Genomic DNA, 20,136 nt, shown 5'->3' with positions numbered 1-20,136 from the left:
TTTTGTGAAATAAAGTTAACGTTAATAACTATTTTCACAGCGAACAAATTCTGATACTTTCCACACCAATGGAATCGGAAATGCTCTAAGATTCGTTTGATATACTATACTATTACTAATGCCTAAACAGTTTAAATGAATGAAAACTGGAAGCATTCTCACTTTCCCATACATTTGTCCTGCCGATTTGTGTGTATTCCCGAACAGTGCTGTCAATAACGAGCAACTGATACATTCGTTTCTGCCCTGATGCGATTCGAACCAAATAAACGAGAATTGCTGATAGCTTTCGACTCTAAAGGGTGTGTCACATCAAATTGCATCACGGAAAAAACGCTGTAGAAATTTAATTAAAAAAGTTGTCAAATCGGAGGCGGACTTCAAGAGAAAATGGATTTCTGTTCAAAAAAACTACAACCTAACGTTGTACAGAACCTTATGGACGGGGTAAAGAGGAAGGTGCGAGCATACGGGCTTGGGCTCGAAGTATGAATGAAAAGAAAATGCCAAAAGTTGTTTAATAGTTTTTATTTTACTGTCTAAAATTTTCAAAAGGATCGGTCTACTGGGCGAATTTCTACAGCGTTTTTTCCGTGATGCAATTTGATGTGACACACCCTTTACTCGACTCTTTCGAGTCTACTGAAATAATAAAAAAATAAATAGCTAAAAAGATATTACACAAATTTCGATGCATTCTAAAACAGAGGCGACGCGTGACCAACTGAGCTACCTGTTCAATTTTAATTACAACATTAAAACAACAGTATTGCGATGACAGATTTTAACATTTTTATGTCTCAACATTTATCTAAACAGTAAAACCAGTTTTTTGTGCGGTTTTTTTTGCGATTTTTTTTGTGCAATTTTTGTGGTGCGACTTTTTTGTGCGGTATTTGAAAAAAATTAAATCACCGGTAATTTTTTTCTATCTTTGATATGTAATTTATCGCGCTACATAGTGACTGTGTCAGCTAATTCCCATTCTCATGTTTTGTTTTGTTTATTTTAAGGTGTCAGTAGGTAGTGATGTCTAAATTTTTCATTTATTCGATTATCGATTAATCGTTGGGGCATTTTTCAATATTCGATTCATTCGAATAATTGCCTTTCAATATTCGATTAATCGAACGAATATTTATTTCTTGAAATAATCACGTATCACGATGTCATTCTGGTCGCGTGGTCTATCGGGTTGTCGATGTTAGATGGTTGGATAAAAAATGTTGGATACAAAATTAATCGATTATAATTTCAGATATTCGATTATTTGAATTAATCGAATGATTCACCGACGTCTCTATCAGTAGGAGCTTATTGACAGGAGCAAAGAGTTGATTTTATTATCTGCGCAAGTGAGTAGGCCGCTTATGAAAGTGAAAAAAGGAAATTGAATGTTGATACGAATGGAATCATTAGGAACCTTTTTTTATGCGGTCCCTATCTACTACATAACAAAAAGTTTTTTTTCAAATTGTTTAGCGACCACGATTTTTTGTGCGGACCCTATCACCCGTACAAAGACAGGTTTGCCAAAAGAATCCTACGGTCAACTATGATCGAAAACGTATCAATGATTTCCTCATAAAATAAAGGCATCTGCATTATCTCATAAAGAAAATATTTTTCCACAGTCATCATCATAATTCCGAATAACCGTTTCTGGTATCTCGACCGCAAATAATTCTTGATCCGTCGAATAACAAAAAGAGTTCTTTCAACGGATGCCGTTGTATTAGGCAATGTCAGTACCACTCTGGCCAGCCGTTTCGTAGAAGAGTTGATGCAGGTTTTGTCCAACGATAATCGAAATAATGACTATAATTTAAAAAGAACCGTCAGCTTATTACGAAGCTTCGCTTAATCGAATTTCGAGTGGTATGAAAAAGCATTTCCAAATTCCCAGTAGGTAATGCGACGTGGAAGTTGGCAATTGATGACGTTACTGCCATTCATAGTTTCGCCAGATACAACAATTGCATGTTTGAGCATACTATCGAAATGATTATCTGCTTTGAGCTCCTCTATAGAAGCAAGGCACGTTACGCACAAATTCTACTACGTCTAATTCCTTTTTTACTAAGATTGATAAAGAACATCCGAATGTGCAAATATATTCGCAAAAAGTTTTAGCAAGAATTTCAATACGTGTGCGCGACAGTGAATATATCCAATGAATAACCGTTGTTTCACCAATGTTTGCATACCAGATTTATCGCCGGACATTACAGTAGCGCCATCATAGCTCTGGGCCACAATTTTGTCAGCATTAAGACCAAAGTACGCAGCTATTTCATTCACAAGACCGACCAATGCAGCGTAGGTTTTGCAACGTAAGCAGACAAACGTGTACTATATATGTACCGGGTTCAAGCTGTCGAATGAACAAAATCGATAAGAACGCTTGAATTAAAACCACACCTCAACGAAAGAATACCAGCACATCCATAGAAATCATGAATGAATTTGCTCGATTTTTTTATTCACGTCATGCTCGCTCGGGGTGTTTGGTGCTGTATACGCTCGCGGCTCGTGCCCTCTCTCAAATTTTAATGACGTCAGGAATAGAAAGAGAAACAGAAAAGGAAACGATGACAACCACGAACAAACACTGAAGAATGGTGGTGTGTATTTTCCATCGTTTGCATCGGTTTTGTTCAGCAGAGATATTGAACCGAAAACATCATTTTTACCCAAGGTGGCGCATTAGTAGTAGTGCTCGTTTCATACGTAGTTGGCTGTGTTCGCCCTATGTTTGGATGACGGCGGGTTCAGATGAATGGTTTGAACCCAGTAGTCATTACTGCTTATTTCGTAGCGTTAAGGCTGTGTTGCTAGACTAGACCGATTCAGATGATCGACATACCAAATCAAAGCCAATCATCTGCCCATTTCTAAAAAATTACTATACCTGCAGAGAATTCGAATTCTGCTTTCGTTATTATTGATTATATTCGTTTTTTATTGTTTTTATGGACTCGGGACCAAAGGCGCTATATTTTTGACGTAGGATTACGTCTTTCGGGAACATATTGGGGTACAAATTGAAAATCTAAAATCGAGCACATCGTGAAAATTGTCCAATTTCAAACGCTTATTGCTCAGTCATTTTATGATGTATTGATGAAATTTTTTCGTCAATCGATTTCGGCACTCCATAACAATTTTTTATATTGAAGAAAATAATATATGTGATGAAACTAACTATCGAACAATTTAAAAATCTCAACCCCTATCCTAACGGAAATACCCACTTCTGATTGGTCGATATTGACGACACATGCGGCGGGTCCCTAACAGAGACATCAAAATCAAGCTGCCTGGGAGAAATCGACATTGCAAATACATAAAAGTAGGGGGAACTTTTATTCCTACCGAGATGTGTTCCCTAACAGAGACATCAAAACCAAGCTGCCTGGGGGAAATAGGCATTGCAATTACATGAAAGTAGGGGAAGCTTTTGTTCCTACCGAAATATATTCCCTAACAGAGACATCAAAATCAAGCTGGCTGGGGGAAATGGGCATTGCAATTACATGAAAGTAGGGGAAGCTTTTGTTCCTACCGAAATGTATTCCCTAACAGAGACATCAAAACCAAAATGCCCAGGGAAATCGGCATTGCAAATATATGCAAGTCGGGGGCATTTATATATTGTAAGTAAGGTGAGTGATACGACTAATTCTAGTAAATAAAATTTAAATTTGGAACTTTAGGGTTTGCTGTTTCATTAAATTTCATATCAATGACCGATCGTATATTGCGAAAAATTTAGCACAATGTTAGAAAAAGTGATTTCCCATATGCTCTACATGTAGTATTAGGTTTTTTTAGTTCAATAAAAATTCGCATTGGGTTGAATAAACACTCAGAAAGTAAAAGTCATAAAAGAAAATTACCTTTTCCAAATCAATTATGTTTTCTCTATATTAAAGTAACATGTTTTGACTGGTGAGAAAAATTGATAATTGTGTTCGGTATTGGTAATTATTTTATATTGCATTGGTGAGTTTTTTTTTCTTTATTTCATCCATACATAACAACAACCAAACAAAACGGCCCTTTTCAGGGTCACCAAATCATTATCAAAGAGTTTAACGATGTAATTCTCCAAACATATCCAAAATCAACAGATAGCCTAACGGAATCCTACGTCAACTATGCGGTCGTGTCCCGGACACAACCCCCCTGTGACTTTTTTTTTATTTTTCTGGAAAGCTGAGGGGTTTTCACATAACGTATGTCGCAACCAGAGAGGCGTTTTTTTCCGTTTTTGAGTTATGATTTTCAAAGTTAACCGATGGTCCAAAAAATCAATTCTGATTATTTCATTAACTATCGCAAATAAAATTACACAGAAAGACCGTCTTGTTAAAATAACACTGGACAAAAATGCTTAGCAGGAATAGGAGCATATCACACGAAATGAAGTAATTGATGACTCAATATCTGACTTCTTTTTCTTTAAAATGCGTCCCATTTTTACTCCATTGCCTTGATTTACTTGTTTCAAACCGTATATTAGATTTACATTTCAACTATCAACCTTTTTTTTCAAAGATATGAAAGTTTCTTTTGGATGCCATAATAAAGCCATGAGAGATGAGAATGTGAATTAATCGTATTATGCGTTATTGCAATTCCAGTTCAACTTTCAACACTTTTTGAGTATTTCAGTTTTCACGTCCATTTTCTCAAGTTTTGAAGCGAAAGACGGTGTTAAGTCAGCGGGGACCAAGTCGCAGAATTAAGAAAATCGTTTTGCATTTCGCAAGCTACATCCCACATTCCTTAGATTTGGAAAATCATGCATACAGCAGGAATAACAGATAGAAATTGTTTTGAATGATCAACGAATACTATGCACTCAGAGCGAACCATGGGCTATTAATCGTGGCGAATGTAAAAAAGTCACGCATTGTTGAAATAAAAAAGTTTTTATCAGATTTTTGGGACTTTTCTGTATCAGGGGACTCTTTTTTCTACCCATCATCGGATTCTAGTAAGTTTTATGCACTGCAGTGCATTTCGAGTGTACGGATATTCATTGCTATCGGTAAGATCACCAGATATCACTCTGCGTAATGTGCAGATAAAGTGAACCATGCGTCAATCAATTATATAGTGAATTTAAACAATTTCCAAGCACCAAACTCAAATCAACAAAACTTTTTCTTGAAGCACCTTGCTGAAATGCGCTTGAACCCGTTAGCTTAGAAGGTACACATTTTGATTATATTTAAAAATGAACTTGGTCCACTTTGACTGAACACGTCGGTGAAAAATGCTGACCTCCAGTGTTTGAAATTCTTAAAAATGTAACAGATTTTATTTAATTTTGAATGTATAGGTGATTGTATTTAAAAGATATATTTGTTCTTCCCGTCCACGTGGATTAAGTCTGTACCCCCTCCCCCCTCTCCGTGGACAAGCGTGGACATTTTCGTGGAACAACTCAATTAGTGTGTTTTAATAACATTTTGGAAGTGAAAAACTTGATAGTTAATAATTTTTAATGTGTTATTATTAATTTTATCCTAAAAATTTATAGTAAACTAGATTGTTTCTATCAATTAAATTGAAGGTCTCTAACCGCTCTACAATTTGTTCTTCGACACCCAACTTCTATCCTTCTTAATTTGGCCGCAATATCGATATAAACAACTCCTAGTGAAAATCCAAGCAAAATCTTCAAAAATCACGATTTTTACCCTACTGTACATGCCACATGCCAGCCACTTCAATTTCACCTTAACGTTGCAAGGTTACATTTCTCCTTGAAATAAGTCATATTTGAAATATAAAAAAAAAACTTTTTCAAACTGTTTATAATGGAGTCCAAAAGTGTATATAATCGAATCACATATAATCGAGTCCGACCTGTATACCCATTTTTAAAAAAAAAGTTATCACCCTTCTACTACAATTCATCTATTTTGATAAACTGTTACCTTTAGCGTCGTTATCCTATTTCCTGCTAGCATTAATAGATTACGACTGCAATCCCCATATCGAGCAAAGCCAGAAAAGCCCACATATCACAAATTGATTGAACCATTTCCCACGAATCGAATCAGAGCGGAATGAATTGCCCCATGCCATCGGTGAAAGTTCCTCATTTCTCCTCCCCCCTAACGCCTTATCATGAGGTTCCATCTCCACACGCACGCCAAACTCCCGGAATTGGCTGAGGACAACGTTCCGCCACAGAATAAACATTAAAAACTAGAGCAAATTGAATTCATTTTAATTTAATTATGAAACTTTCACGTACGAAATAGTCCGGTCTCGACTCGACACATCGTTCTCCAACTGCCACCCTCCTCCCCTCTCCACCCCAGAGGAAGAAGACCAACGGCAAGTTTTCCAACATATGGGAAAAGTTTTCACGCGTGATTCCAACGGCATTCGGGGGCGGGGAGTCGGGAAAGAGATCGCCCGCAGCTGTTTGATGTGTGTACTTCTTCTAGCCGGGATAAATAGACAGCCCCTCCCATTCGTATACAAAATGTGGCGATGTGTGATGAGACTAATTTGGACTCTAGTTCTGCAACTGTTGAAAAGTGGAGAAAAGAGCTCGTAGCTTTTAACAAACGCGTAAACGATATGATACAATTTCTGGGGAAGTTCACATGTTGAGGTTAATTTTAAAAATACAATTTAAACGCCTGAAGCTGGAATTCCGACGAAACACATTGTTACGGCAGAGAACATGAAAATTACCCATATCACTCTTTCACGTCAAATTAAATTCATACGAAAACTTCCAGCAGAGTTCCACTCCTTCCCTTTCGCTTTCAAGTCAAACCCGAGAGCAAAAAGGGGGACAAACTCGGTTGAATGCGTGTAACTGAATGGGTTCCAGGAGAGAAAAGAAAACGGAAAATTTGCCAACGGCTGAAAACGCAATGAAATAATCCTTCAGTGGCAGCAGTTTGTGCTCATTTTATGCCCATTTAACGATTAAAAAGCTTGAAGAGGCAAAATAAATGTGAGCCCTCACAGCAGAGAGGAGTCATTTTTTAACCTCTGTTCGTGCATTTGCTGGGCGTCAGTGGTGTAATGGTCAGCATAGTTGCCTTCCAAGCAGTTGATCCGGGTTCGATTCCCGGCCGACGCAGGGATCTTTTGCCTCCAAAATCAGCCCAAATTTGTTACGATCGATAAATCCCCTACAATCAGTAAACAGGTGCAGATTATGAGCGTGTTCAAAATTTTGAAATTAAAGTTTCCTAAACTCACATCTTCTAGCAGCTTTGAAGCGGATTATCTCCCAGAGCTATTTTCCGATGCCCGACTTGGGAAACGAATCATGCGAAACATCTCCGAGCGGAAGAAAAACGCAAAACCTTCCGGTTGACCCCCATCTCCTTCCCAAGCACACTCCTCAGGGGACACACATAGAGTAATGCCAAACACCGTAAAATTACGTTTCAATAATTAATTAGCTCTTCACAACATAAAAGGTCAAAGCATCATCACCGTCACCGGCTGCTGCCACTTTGCAAGCTTCCAGAGCTACCACCAGGTGCGCCTCGAGATAGGTAGACAACACGGACGCACATCACACAATTTTGCTCGAGTGCTCTCCTGCGGAATATTGCGCAGAATTTAACGTTCTCCGCGCGGCACACGTTACATCACTTACAAGTGAATAGTCAACTGCACCCTCCGGCAATAGGCACTAGGGACCGCGGTACAAACATTACCCTTTTGGGTTTGACTTGGGCATAGCTCATTCACTTCCAGGAGTGGGCTGGGGGGGGGGGGTGTATAAGCAAACCGCAAAAACCGCCAAGAGTTTGCTTTTCGGGATACGGATCGATTCGCTTCGGTCGATGGGTTTGCTCTTCGCCCCCCCCCCACCTTCCCCTCCCATTCACACACAGGGAGGAAACCTGTTTGCGCTGATCCATTTGGCTTAGAAAAGAGGTCTGCAGGGCCTATGGCCCCAAAAACCACAAATGACGACATAGATGGAGCAAAGTGATAGGAAATCCATTAGCGGTTGGCGAAAGATTGGTTTTATCAGTGCAGCGAATGGTTTCCCCGATTGTTTGCATATCACCACATGAGTTGTTTGTTTTTGAACTTACATACATTTGCGGCGAAACTCGCGATTATTTGATTTGACATCCGCGAAAAAGCTGTCAGCGCCTAAAAGGTATGCAAATTCGTGCACCCAAACTATGAAGCTGGAAACTTTTTCAATAGGTACTGATTTTTGCTGCTTCGATTTTACCCAAACTCTTTATTCTAACATTATAACTCCAGTAAGTAAAATTCAACTAACCTTAGAAGCCGTTGCCTCAACAAAATTCTCCTGTTATACATAGGATACGATGACTTCGACATTTTGTTCGGTATGAACATTAATCACTTTCGAACACTAACCACTATGACTCACGTGAATTCTCACACGAATTCTCTCACTTGGCACAAACTCTGCTTTTTATATCACCACTTAAATTTCTCGAATTGAATCAAAAACACATGGGACGCAGCAATTCAAATCGAACACGATGCGGCGAAAGCCGCCATTATGTAATGACGAAGGCAAATCTCCGCAACGTAGAACGCGTTTTTCTGCCAATGAACTTCGGGAGCGATTCACTATTCTTTCAAAAGCTTGATTCAATTTCACCCATTCTTACACTGGTTTATGACACGGCAAAGATGTAATCCACGACGCAATCCTTCAAAAATTAATGAAATTTAACCGAACCCTACGGCGGAAGACCGATTACTCGTGAAAATGAAACCGTTATAATTTTTTTACGAGGGATGCGACATTGGTGATTCCGAAACGTCGATATTTTTATCTTTGTACAATCGATTTTTCAATGATATCGATGTTTTGAAAAATTAAGATCCAGGGATTCCAGGATCAAAGACATGTCTCATTTTGAAGACATTTGACTTACTGTGAAGACATTCTGAAGACATTACGAAATATGTGAAGCAGGTGTAAGGCACGATTATCGCTATCTCACTCTACCTACCGTCACCGCCTACCTCACTATCCCTCTGCTGTAAAAGTTCATCACTGACATCATGATATGTCAGATGGTGGTAAATTGGTAATTCGCGATGACAGTGGCATGGTGTCGACGAAGCCGGTTTTAAAATTTGAATGAAAATTTTCGCATCATGTTATTCAATTACTTGAAACACGTATTTCTGACTTTCATCTGACCATATGGCTATACAGTTCCAACATTGTTGCTGATTTTTTTCATTATAATATAAAGTGGTCTTCATAAACTATTTTCGTATGATACTTTTTCACCACCTGCAAACAAAGATGTTTTTAATTTAAATAGAATACTAATTTGATATGGAAAAGCTAATTTTCATTCCTAATTTTAAGTTTGAAGACGTTCATTCCGACTGAAAATCATCTATTCTTTGACACTCCCCTAAACTACCCAGCAAACATTAAATCGTATAATTTTGCACGTGTGAAGTCTTACAAGAAATCCGAATAAATCATAATCGCATATAATATCAATCAAAGTATGCATCGTGAATATTTGAAATCGCATTAAATGTAAAAACTCGATTTTAAATACCATTATCAAATTAAGTCGCAATTCGGTATAATAAACATCAATTTTATGATGCACATTGTCGTAAAATATATTTAATCCGCATCATATGGGTATATTACGCTGATGCAGTTTGTGTATCGTATAAGCGTATAATTTAAATCGATTCAGTGACTTCCATGACAAACTCGAGATCAATGTACATCTTGTAACATTTATCGATCGATTGTCGGTACTGGGGAGACTCCGGCAAAATCTATTGCCAGAAACTCCGCGAAGTTTTGCAAACCCCCGCGACGTCTAAACCAGCTCTTCCGGGAAACTACCGCCATGTGTTGAATTATATTAGATCGGTTAAAACTTCTAAGTTGATTTCTTTTATCTGAAAACAGAAATTCATTGAATGTTATGAAACTCCCAAAAAAAAAACAACAAACTAACGTTAATCTTCACGAGAAGATCAATTCCAAACCTGATTACCAGGTCCTTTAACCAAGTCAGTTGGTGCATATTGAATTTATTTGGGCAGCCGTTCGGAATCGGCAGTGAGTTAGGTATGCATCACCGAGTTGATATCATCAATACAGAAGGCAATGTCGGGTGATTCGAACCGTGTTGATGCATACTTCTAGCATATTGTCTGCAGGTTGTGCGCTTCATCTTGAATTATTATTGTGTCCGAAAACCTAGCAATTAATCTCAATAAGAATATAATCTTTTATAGAAAATAATAAACTTACCTTTCGGCCATATTGCGAAAAGATTACTAATGTTTACTTTCAGGCATGAATGCCAGATGCACATATTGATCCATGTTGCTCAATTTTTTCAATGTATCTCAGGCCTGAAATTCATTAATCATTTTCGTTTGGGTTGATGAAATATAAAGAATGACAAACTCGGCTGAACAATTCAAATAGAAAATACTCAGATTACACAGATTTTCACTGATTTGGAAATGAATGAATAAAAATTACAATAAAAAGATCTGGCATTCCTTTCGGTAGTTTTATTTGCCACTTGCCACTTTGTTTGCCACTCTTCAATTATCAATATGACAAACATCAAAAATACAGAAAGTTTGATTGAAATATTTAACGTACGTCAGTACATTGTTTGGCAAATTGGTCTAAAAAAGTTTAAGCAAACAAGTACTAAATATTTGCTCGTCGTGTTTTGTGTCGAAAATATTTGATCAGTACACGTTGATAAAATTTTATAACTATTTTATAAAATAGTCAAATATTTGGCTTCGGTCAAACAGCGTATGAGCACCCTTAGGCCGATTACACATTATCTGGTTTCTGCCGGACCGGTTTCAAAAAGCGCCGCTGGGTTTGGATGGATAACCGGATAATAATGTGAAAGAGACCTCGCCCAGCAAACATTAAATCGCATAACAAGCGTATATACAACATCATATGCCCTAAAATTTGGTTGGCATATAATGCGCCTAACTGGCATATGCATGCAAAAGTGGAGGCCATATACATACATGGCAAATGCTTACCGAATTTGTTTGGATGAATATGCAACTTTGACCGGCTGTAATAGCGACTTTTGCCATACTCATATACAATTTATTACAGACATAGAAAAAAAAAACAAATGGCGCAAAATATTTTCGTGAAATGTTTATTATAGCCTCACGAATCGCCATTTTTATATATGAATATTTATATTTGTAGAAATAATAATTGTTTGATTGACTTGTGTTGGGCGTGGAATATGAATGTTTAAAATGGCACATATTAATGTTTGGTGAAAACTGCTCCGATTTTGGTTCGAACTCCGGTCGTCTGGATTATCATCCACCAGCTATCTCGCGCGGCTATCTGAAGATTAATTTAACAGCGGTTGAAACTTTCGAGTGCATGAGAATTTCATTGACATTTCAATATGATGTAATATGTTCTTTATTAGGATCTAATATTATTTACTGTTTCATGATTTTCTTCAGTATGCAACACGATTTGCTACAGTACTGAATCGATTTAAATTATACACTTATACGACACACAAATTGCATCAGCGTAATCTACGCATATGATGCGGATTAAATATATTTTACGACAATGTACATCATAAAATTGATGTTTGTTATACCGAATTGCGACTTAATTTGATAATGGTATATAAAATCGAGTTTTTGCATGTTATGCGATTTCAAATATACACGACAAATATCTTGATTGATATTATATGCGATTATGATTTTTTCGGATTTCTTGTAAGACTTGGCACGTGCAAAATTATACGATTTAATGTTTGCTGGGCGCACTACACAAAACCGTACATCTCTCACATACACATACATGCATTTATTTATATAGTGGATTGATGCCTCTCACGCTGAAGGTCACGAGTTCAATTCTCACTCCCGACATTCTTCCAAAAATGGAAGTACAAGTGACGAACCAGCCAAATGAGTTGAAAATCACTATAATACAGATAAAAAAAAAAAAAAAAAAAAAAAATAGTGGATTGACAGATAAACATCTCTGCAAATATTCCTGCTACATGCAGCTAATTGCTGTTGGTCCATACCACTTGCAAATTCTATTTGATTTCAAAATCAACAAACAAACGTCAAATGGCACACACATACTAATATATGGGGCGAAAAATTGCCTGAATTGTACTAATACTAACAGACATGAAAAACAACTGTCAATTCGCGTGGAGGTTCGTGCTCCGCTTTTGGGAAATGATAGTGATAATTGATTTTCGGGTGCAGTTAACACATATTTAAAAATAAAAATTATGAATGAAAATTAACGTTTTCTTATAAAATATGTTCTTAATGCAATAGAGGTACACGTTCTTTTGCAAGTGATGAAAACCCCCTGAACAAGAATGGTGTTTGATAATAATTTCATATTACAATGATGAGTTTTAGTGACAATATCAAGAAAATTATACAAAAATGGTGAAGTAAGAATCAGTATTACGAGTTTCAAGTGATCACATAATATAAAGTAAAAATTTGAACAATTTAACTGTCTTAAGGTCTGATATTCTCATAGAGAATGATTTACTTTCCCAAACCGGTGTCTGTACCAGACGTCGACACAATACTACTGTCATCGCGTATAATGCTTGTCCGGTCACCGGACATTGCAGTCGCAGTGGACGGCTGCATCACGGCGCCGTGAAGAGGTTGGTGTAGAGTCGGTAAGCGATAGCCAACTCATGGCCGTTTACCCTATTAGTTTTCGTGTACTTGGTGCGAGAGAGAATAATGCGAGGCGAGCGATTGATTCGAAGAGAGGGAGAGGGAATCGCGTGGAGGTAGAGAAAACGATTGTGATGTTCGGGGATTATGAGGAGTTTAACCGTTGAGGCGAGTGGAAGCAAATAAAAGGGTTAAGGACAATTTACGGACTTTCAATTATTCCGGGAAATAGGAGGATACTTTCAGACGAGACGCTACAAATTGGCGCAGTCGGTAGGATCATTTTTTGTGGTAAGTTTCTTGTCAAGAGGAAATCAAGAGTTTGTGTTGAAATTTGCCTTCGACAATTTTGGTCGGCTATTTTTTTATGTTGTTCGTGGAAAAGTGCTACAGTGGAGAAAATTTATTCATTGCCAGTAGGATTGAATATGTAATTTGTTTAGTTAATTAAAAAAATAATAATAAATAAGTGGAAAAGACCGGTTTGTGATAGTGACAATTTACAGAATGGCGGACGAACAAAGGCCTGCAAATTTACACACCATAGAAAGTGAGGTTAAAAGATAATATATTCCAAGCGAAAAGATGCGGGACCGGTTGATGACCGAAGCGCACACTAATACAAAAAGATGTGAGGTTGAGGCACACAAAACAACCGAACACATAAAGATGCGAGACCGGTTGAGGACCGAAGCGCACACTAATACAAAAGATGTGAGGTTGAGGCACACAAAACAAACGAACACATAAATATGCGAGACCGGTTGAGGACCGAAGCGCACACCATTGAAAGAAATCCGAGGCTGATTGAAGACCAAAACATCATATGCGAGACCGCTTGATGTACACACCAATACCAACCGATGCGAGGTCGGTTGAGTATCAACTTTCACTAGAAATGCGATGCGGTGAGAAACGGAAGCGAAAAAGAAAAATAAAGAAGAACAGAATATAGGTTGAGAACAGCAATGTGAACAGATGTGAAGAGATGTGAAACCGTTTGAAGACCGATTTACTGTTAGAGGTTTGTTAATTGGAACAAAATGTTTAGGGAGCCGGCAGATTTTAGAGAAATTAATGTTGATTGAGTGAAGCGTAAATCAGAGAGGCGGATTTTGATCATGCAATTCGTGAAGTTTTAAGATATTAAATAAACAAATTAAACATCAACCTCAGATGAATTATTAATAAATATGAAGTTATGCCATAAATATTTTCCTAACATAATCAACCATGAAGAGGCAAATTTGACGAGAACATATGACTCTTTTCAGATGGATAACGACAAAAGCTTTTCTTTGGAGCAATTTAACGATGCAGTTGATGCATCGGATCTCCGCCGGGAGTGGGAAGAGTGGCTTAGGTCATTCGAGCTACTGATGGAGTTGAAGCAAGTTGGTTCACAGCGTGAGAAATTGGTTCTCATGCTCGCACGCGGTGGTCGTGGCCTTCAAAGGATTTATTACAATCTGAGGCCTGTTCCAGAAGAAATTCAACCAGGACCGACAAAAGTACCACTGGCACCCCAAGAGATTCCAGAGTATAATAACGCTGTCAAACGTCTGAATAATTTTTTTGTTGGTAAGCGCAACGAGCGTGTTGAGCTCGAAGTTTTTCGCTCACTAAAGCAGTCATCCGATGAATCGTTCAGCCACTTTATCCTCAAACTACGAACGCAAGCCGCCCGTTGTGATTTCCGGGAACGCGAGGAAAAAGAAATTTTACATCAGGTAACAATGGGCGCTCGAGATGAGAGGGTAAAGGACAAGGGCCTCGAAAACGTGATGGAACTTGATGAGCTGATGAACTACGCCATCAATCGCGAACTTCTGATGAAACAGAAGGAGAAATCACAGTCGTTTAGAGCAGTGATTGAGACACCTGGGGTTTCCGCGGTGAGCCGGGAAACGGAGAGGAAGCCACAATATAGAGAGAAAAACACCGGTATGCGCTATTTCAACCGTGAAAAGCCATGGAGTGGAAAAATGTCCGTCAGGCAGGAATGTGATTGCTGTGGTTCCTGGCAACACCACAAAGATTCACGGAACTGCATTGCTCGGAACTCACGATGTAACAATTGCGGTCGTACAGGCCATTTCGCTAGGAAATGCAGAGCCATGCGAAAGACACAGCTTAAAGCACGCACCACTTGGAAGTCCACCAATAACGAGGCCGCCTACGCCATACGGGAGGAAAATCACAGCGACGAGGAGCCACTACGCCGTCGTCCGAAACCGGAAGAGTCGATGGAGGTAGAATAATGTTTATACTTTATCTCATTCTTGCAATCAATAGATTAGAATTTCTTTTAATATCATCTGTGAACCTCATGTTTCTTTGAGGGATTGTAGTGTCTCGTTGATTTTTTATAATAAATAAAGCAAAAGTCAGGATATTGGTTTGATTTCCTCCTATTTCGTTTAGATGAATCCAGAGAACGATGGAATTATCACCTGCAAAATCGATCAGCATCCAGTAGACTTCTTGATCGATTCAGGAGCAGCAATCAACACGATTACTGAACAAGTTTGGGAGAGACTTGTGAATGTCAATGCAACTCTGTTCAAAAAAAGATTCCACTGTGACCGAAAGTATCTGGCTTACGCTACCCAAGAACCATTGCAGGTATTGGTAATATTCGAAGCATGGATTTCGATAAATGAATCCAAACCGAAGAGTTACGCCGAATTTTTTGTCATTGAAGGGTCCCAAAAATCACTACTAAGTAAAAGAACGGCAGAAGATCTAAAGGTGTTGAAAGTCGGGCTTGAGGTACAGCATATTTCAGCTAAAAGTGAATCATTCCCAAAATTCCCCAACGTTCAGGTGAAGTTGTCGATAGATAAAAGGGTACCGCCGAGAAAAATCGCATACTTACGAATTCCTGTGGCTATGGAAAAGAAGGTCGATCAAAAATTATTGGAAATGTTGAACGGTGATGTTATTGAACCGGTCGTAGGTCCCTCGGAATGGATATCACCAATGGTTGTAGTACCCAAGGGCAAAGATGATATTAGGCTGTGTATCAACATGAAATACCCCAATGAAGCAATAAAACGTGAGCATTATCCTCTCCCGATGATTGATACATTCTTGAATAAACTCAGAGGGTCTACCGTCTTCTCAAAGCTTGACATAACTTCGGCATTTTACCACATTGAATTACACCCAGACTCTCGAGATATCACTACATTCATGACGAGCCGGGGCTTAATGAGATTCAAACGGCTCATGTTCGGAATCAATTGTGCCCCGGAGATATTTCAGCGGGTGATGACCGAGATGTTAGTCGGAATCGAGGGCGTTGTGGTGTATATCGACGATGTTGTAGTGGCTGGAAGCTCAAAAGGAGAACACGACGCCCGTCTCCAGCAAGTACTGGCTGTTCTCAACAAAAACTGTGCCACTTTGAACAAAGCCAAGTGTCTTATTGGAGTAACCGAACTAGAGATCTTGGGTTTCAATGTAAGCGCAGCGGGTGTATGTCCTTCTGATGAGAAGATCTCAGCCATTCGTAATTTCCGTAGGCCAGAAACTAAAGAAGAAGTGCGGAGTTTCTTGGGACTGGTCAATTTTGTTGGCCAGTTTATTCCAGATTTGTCAACGAGATCTGAACCATTGCGGCAATTCATGAGAGGGGATGTTGAAATCTTTGGGAAAGATCAACAAAGAGCCTTCGATGATCTTCGAAACGAGCTCTCTAAAACCGTCCACAGACTAGGATTCTACGACCCAAATGATATGACAGAGCTGTACGTTGACGCTTCTCCCGTGGGCCTTGGGGCAGTGCTCACTCAGCGAAATGGTGAACAGATTCCGAGGATTATAAGTTTTGCTTCGAAGGGATTAACAAAAACCGAAAGAGTGTATCCCCAAACTCAACGTGAAGCGTTGGCAGTTGTATGGGCCGTCGAGAAATTCTACCCATACTTGTTCGGCATCCAGTTCACAGTGTTTACCGATCATAAAACATTAGAATATATCTACGGAGGGAAACACCAACAAGGAAAACGTGCATGCTCAAGGGCCGAAGGATGGGCATTACGGCTCCAGCCATACGATTTCCGCGTAGAACACATTCCTGGTTGCAAAAACATTTCAGACGTTCTCTCGAGATTGATGGTACACCCTGATGCATCTTCAGACACACCCTTCGACGAAGCTACTGAGCATTACCTTTACGCAGTTGGAGAGGGACCGACGGCAATTTCTCTGCAAGAGATAAAAAAGGGAACTGAGCAGGATAAGGTTCTTAAAGCTGTGATAAAAGCAATATACGATCAGAAATGGCCATCCGAACTTTTTCGCTATCAAGCGTTTCATGATGAACTGGGAATATTCGAGGGAATTATTGTCCGGAATGATAGGATCGTCCTCCCGTCAAGCCTTAGAAAGAGAGCATTGGCGATTGCTCATAGGGGACACCCAGGAGTAGTTACCATGCGCCAAAATCTGCGAGAAAAAGTTTGGTGGCCACATATGGATCGGGATGTCGGGGACCATGTTCAAGAATGTGCTGGGTGCGCTGCAGTTAGTTCACAAGGTCCACCGGAACCAATGCTTCGCAAGAAAATGCCAGATCGTGCCTGGCAAGACATAGCAATTGATTTTTTTTCGGCCAAGGAATGTGCCACATTCCTTGTAACTGTGGATTATTACAGTCGCTTTCTGAGGATAACCGAGATGAAGGGAACGAACGCTGCGAAAACTATCCATGCTCTCGAAGCAATTTTCCGGGAGCACACATACCCAGAAACCATTCGGAGTGACAACGGGCCCCCGTTTTCCAGTGAGGAATTTTCGAATTACTGTGAATCTAAAAACATTCGACTGATTCGTACAATTCCCTATTGGCCACAGATGAATGGTCTGGTGGAAAGACAAAACCAGGGTATTTTGCGTACCCTGCGTATTGCGAAAGCCATCAATACAGACTGGCGCAAAGCCATCCAAGATTATGTATATTCATACAACACGACGCCCCACTCCGTGACCGGAAAATCACCAATGGAATTGATGACCAGTAGACCGGTTAAGGATCTACTGCCGTCTTTGCGGACTGAACCATATTGGCGCCGAGATGAAGAAACCCGTGATAACGATGCGATAAGGAAGATGCAAGGGAAAATCTATGCGGACCAGCGAAGACACGCTAGAACATCAGACATCAATGTTGGAGACAAAGTCATGCTGAAAAATCACGAAACTGGAAAGCTGGAGCCTAAATTCAAACTCGACAAATTCACTGTAGTCAAGAGAAGTGGCAATGATGTGGTCGTTACAAATGACGAGGGCGTTCTATATCATAGACCGGTGTCTCACCTGAGGAAATGGCCTTTGGAAAAAGAAGTTCTACTAGAGGAAGCTACTTCAGCAGACGATTATCATCTCACCCTTCACTCAGATGATACCAGGGAAAAAGGAGAAAGGACGAGCAACCTAACTACAAATACAAATTTACAACATCATACGGTATTTTCTAGAGTACGTTCCTCAGCTACAACGAGCAAAAGTGACGAAGACGGAACAAACGAAAGCAGCGTCGCAAAGCGCCCCAAACGTGACAGAAAAATGCCAACAAAATATAATTCATAGTTTAAGTCAGTATAGGAAGAGTTGCAGTTATTCATAACTTGTATCAAGATTTGTTTTATTTTGTCAGAGTAGAAAAGGGATGTAGAGTCGGTAAGCGATAGCCAACTCATGGCCGTTTACCCTATTAGTTTTCGTGTACTTGGTGCGAGAGAGAATAATGCGAGGCGAGCGATTGATTCGAAGAGAGGGAGAGGGAATTGCGTGGAGGTAGAGAAAACGATTGTGATGTTCGGGGATTATGAGGAGTTTAACCGTTGAGGCGAGTGGAAGCAAATAAAAGGGTTAAGGACAATTTACGGACTTTCAATTATTCCGGGAAATAGGAGGATACTTTCAGACGAGACGCTACAGTTGGTACGGTCGAAATTTGCTATTTGGGATTCTAACCGGTCCGGCGGAAACCGGATAATGTGTAATCGCTCTTAAGGTGGCCTTACACTGTTTGCCCGGAGGTAAAATATTTGATATTTTTTGACAGATAAGGTTTGATTTGATATTTGTACAAACACTATTTTGTTTGTCACTCTTCAATCTTCAACAGTGGTAAACAATTTCAAACACCGAACATGGAATATTCAAGGTAACCTAACCATGTACCGACAGGTTCGAAGAACAAACTGAACAAATATTTTAGACATCAAATAATTGAATATTTGCTTGTCGTGTTTTGTGTAAAATATAATCGATCAGTACACGTTGACCAAATTTTATCTGTCAAAAAGAGTCAAATATTTGGCTTCGGTCAAACAGTGTATGAGCACCCTTAGTCTTGCATTTTTGCATTTTGCATTGGTTGATAATGCATATAGGTTATGAGTACTAGCTTCCGGATTTTTTTTCAGAAGCTCATTCTGTGGATAATGGTGATGAAGTCGATATCACATTATGTTGGTTGATATAATTGATAATGTAGGGGAATCCGTTTGGCTGATACGTGCAAGATCTGCAGTATTTGAAGCGCAACACATGCTACCCATTGTTTACCCAGTAAAACTATTTTAATTACAACACTTCTACCAAGCCATCCTTAATGTGTTATGAATGAAACAATGTAAAATGATGATTTTCTAACCTTTTCAGCGTGGAAAATATACTTTAACCGGGAAATTTGAAGAAAAAAACAAATTTTTCTAAAAAAAATTTAAACGAATTGCAAACCAAATCATTTTTTTCTCGCTGCGCCATCTGATTGAAAATCTAACTTAGATTCGTCAAATGACATTTTAGCAGATACTTAAAATCTCAGAATTATTGACTTCTAAATTTCTCTAAAGTTGAATATAATTCAATGTTATCGGCTTGATGAATGAAAAAGCGATATATTTTAATTGAAGAATGAAAAAAGACTGTTACAAGTGAGCTCGAATGAACGGATTGTAAACAGTTTTTCGATACTGAAGCTACTTTACAACAAAAGCGACCTTTCAACGAAAGAGACAGGACTCTCACCCCTATTATCTGATTCTACCTACAGATTTATGGTTTCATAATAACCTAAACAAAAGCAAACCCTTCAATCCATTTAAAGGTTAAGTAAGCCTTTGTTAGGACAAACTTCATCAATATTTCTATATCAAAATGCTCCTGTTCCCCATCCTTTGAACTCTTTTGACGAAAACTTTACATCATCGTGGTTATTATCCGAACCATTGACAGAGACCATCCCCCTGTGTTTCGGTGCGTTCATTGGTCCTGGCCATCATCACCTCTTGTTCACCCCTCAGTCGATTACTCTTGAAACAAGAATAAAATCCTTACAAGGGCACGATGGGGTCGAGTGTTTTAGGATAATAAAATTTTGCTCATCCCAATCTAATA

General features: G+C 39.0%; 2 protein-coding genes and 1 non-coding gene across 3 annotated transcripts; all 3 read left to right on the top strand.

Annotated features, from left to right (window-relative positions):
- Positions 1–7,048: 7,048 nt before the first annotated feature.
- Trnag-ucc (transfer RNA glycine (anticodon UCC)) lies at positions 7,049–7,120 on the top strand. The gene has a single exon. It is a non-coding gene; the product is annotated as a tRNA-Gly (tRNA).
- A 5,757-nt stretch (positions 7,121–12,877) lies between these two features.
- LOC129763275 (uncharacterized) lies at positions 12,878–15,003 on the top strand. Its single transcript, XM_055762172.1, has 2 exons — positions 12,878–13,014; positions 13,998–15,003. Exon 2 carries the CDS (start codon positions 13,998–14,000, stop codon positions 14,982–14,984), a length of 987 nt encoding a protein of 328 aa, XP_055618147.1. The 5' UTR covers positions 12,878–13,014; the 3' UTR covers positions 14,985–15,003.
- Positions 15,004–15,147: 144 nt separating this feature from the next.
- On the top strand, positions 15,148–18,318 carry LOC129779704 (uncharacterized protein K02A2.6-like). Its single transcript, XM_055787336.1, has one exon. The coding sequence runs from the start codon at positions 15,148–15,150 to the stop codon at positions 18,316–18,318; it is 3,171 nt and encodes a 1,056-aa protein (XP_055643311.1).
- Positions 18,319–20,136: the final 1,818 nt, after the last annotated feature.

This window comes from Toxorhynchites rutilus, chromosome 1 (genome assembly GCF_029784135.1).
Source record: "Toxorhynchites rutilus septentrionalis strain SRP chromosome 1, ASM2978413v1, whole genome shotgun sequence".
NCBI classification, from domain to species: Eukaryota; Metazoa; Arthropoda; class Insecta; order Diptera; family Culicidae; genus Toxorhynchites; species Toxorhynchites rutilus.
This window is presented reverse-complemented; position numbering and strand designations above follow the sequence as displayed.

What these genes read in the sequence shown, in the direction of transcription:
- LOC129763275 (XM_055762172.1), top strand. Translation starts at nt 13,998, where the DNA reads ATGGATAACGACAAAAGCTTTTCTTTGGAGCAATTTAACGATGCAGTT.
- LOC129779704 (XM_055787336.1), top strand. Translation starts at nt 15,148, where the DNA reads ATGAATCCAGAGAACGATGGAATTATCACCTGCAAAATCGATCAGCAT.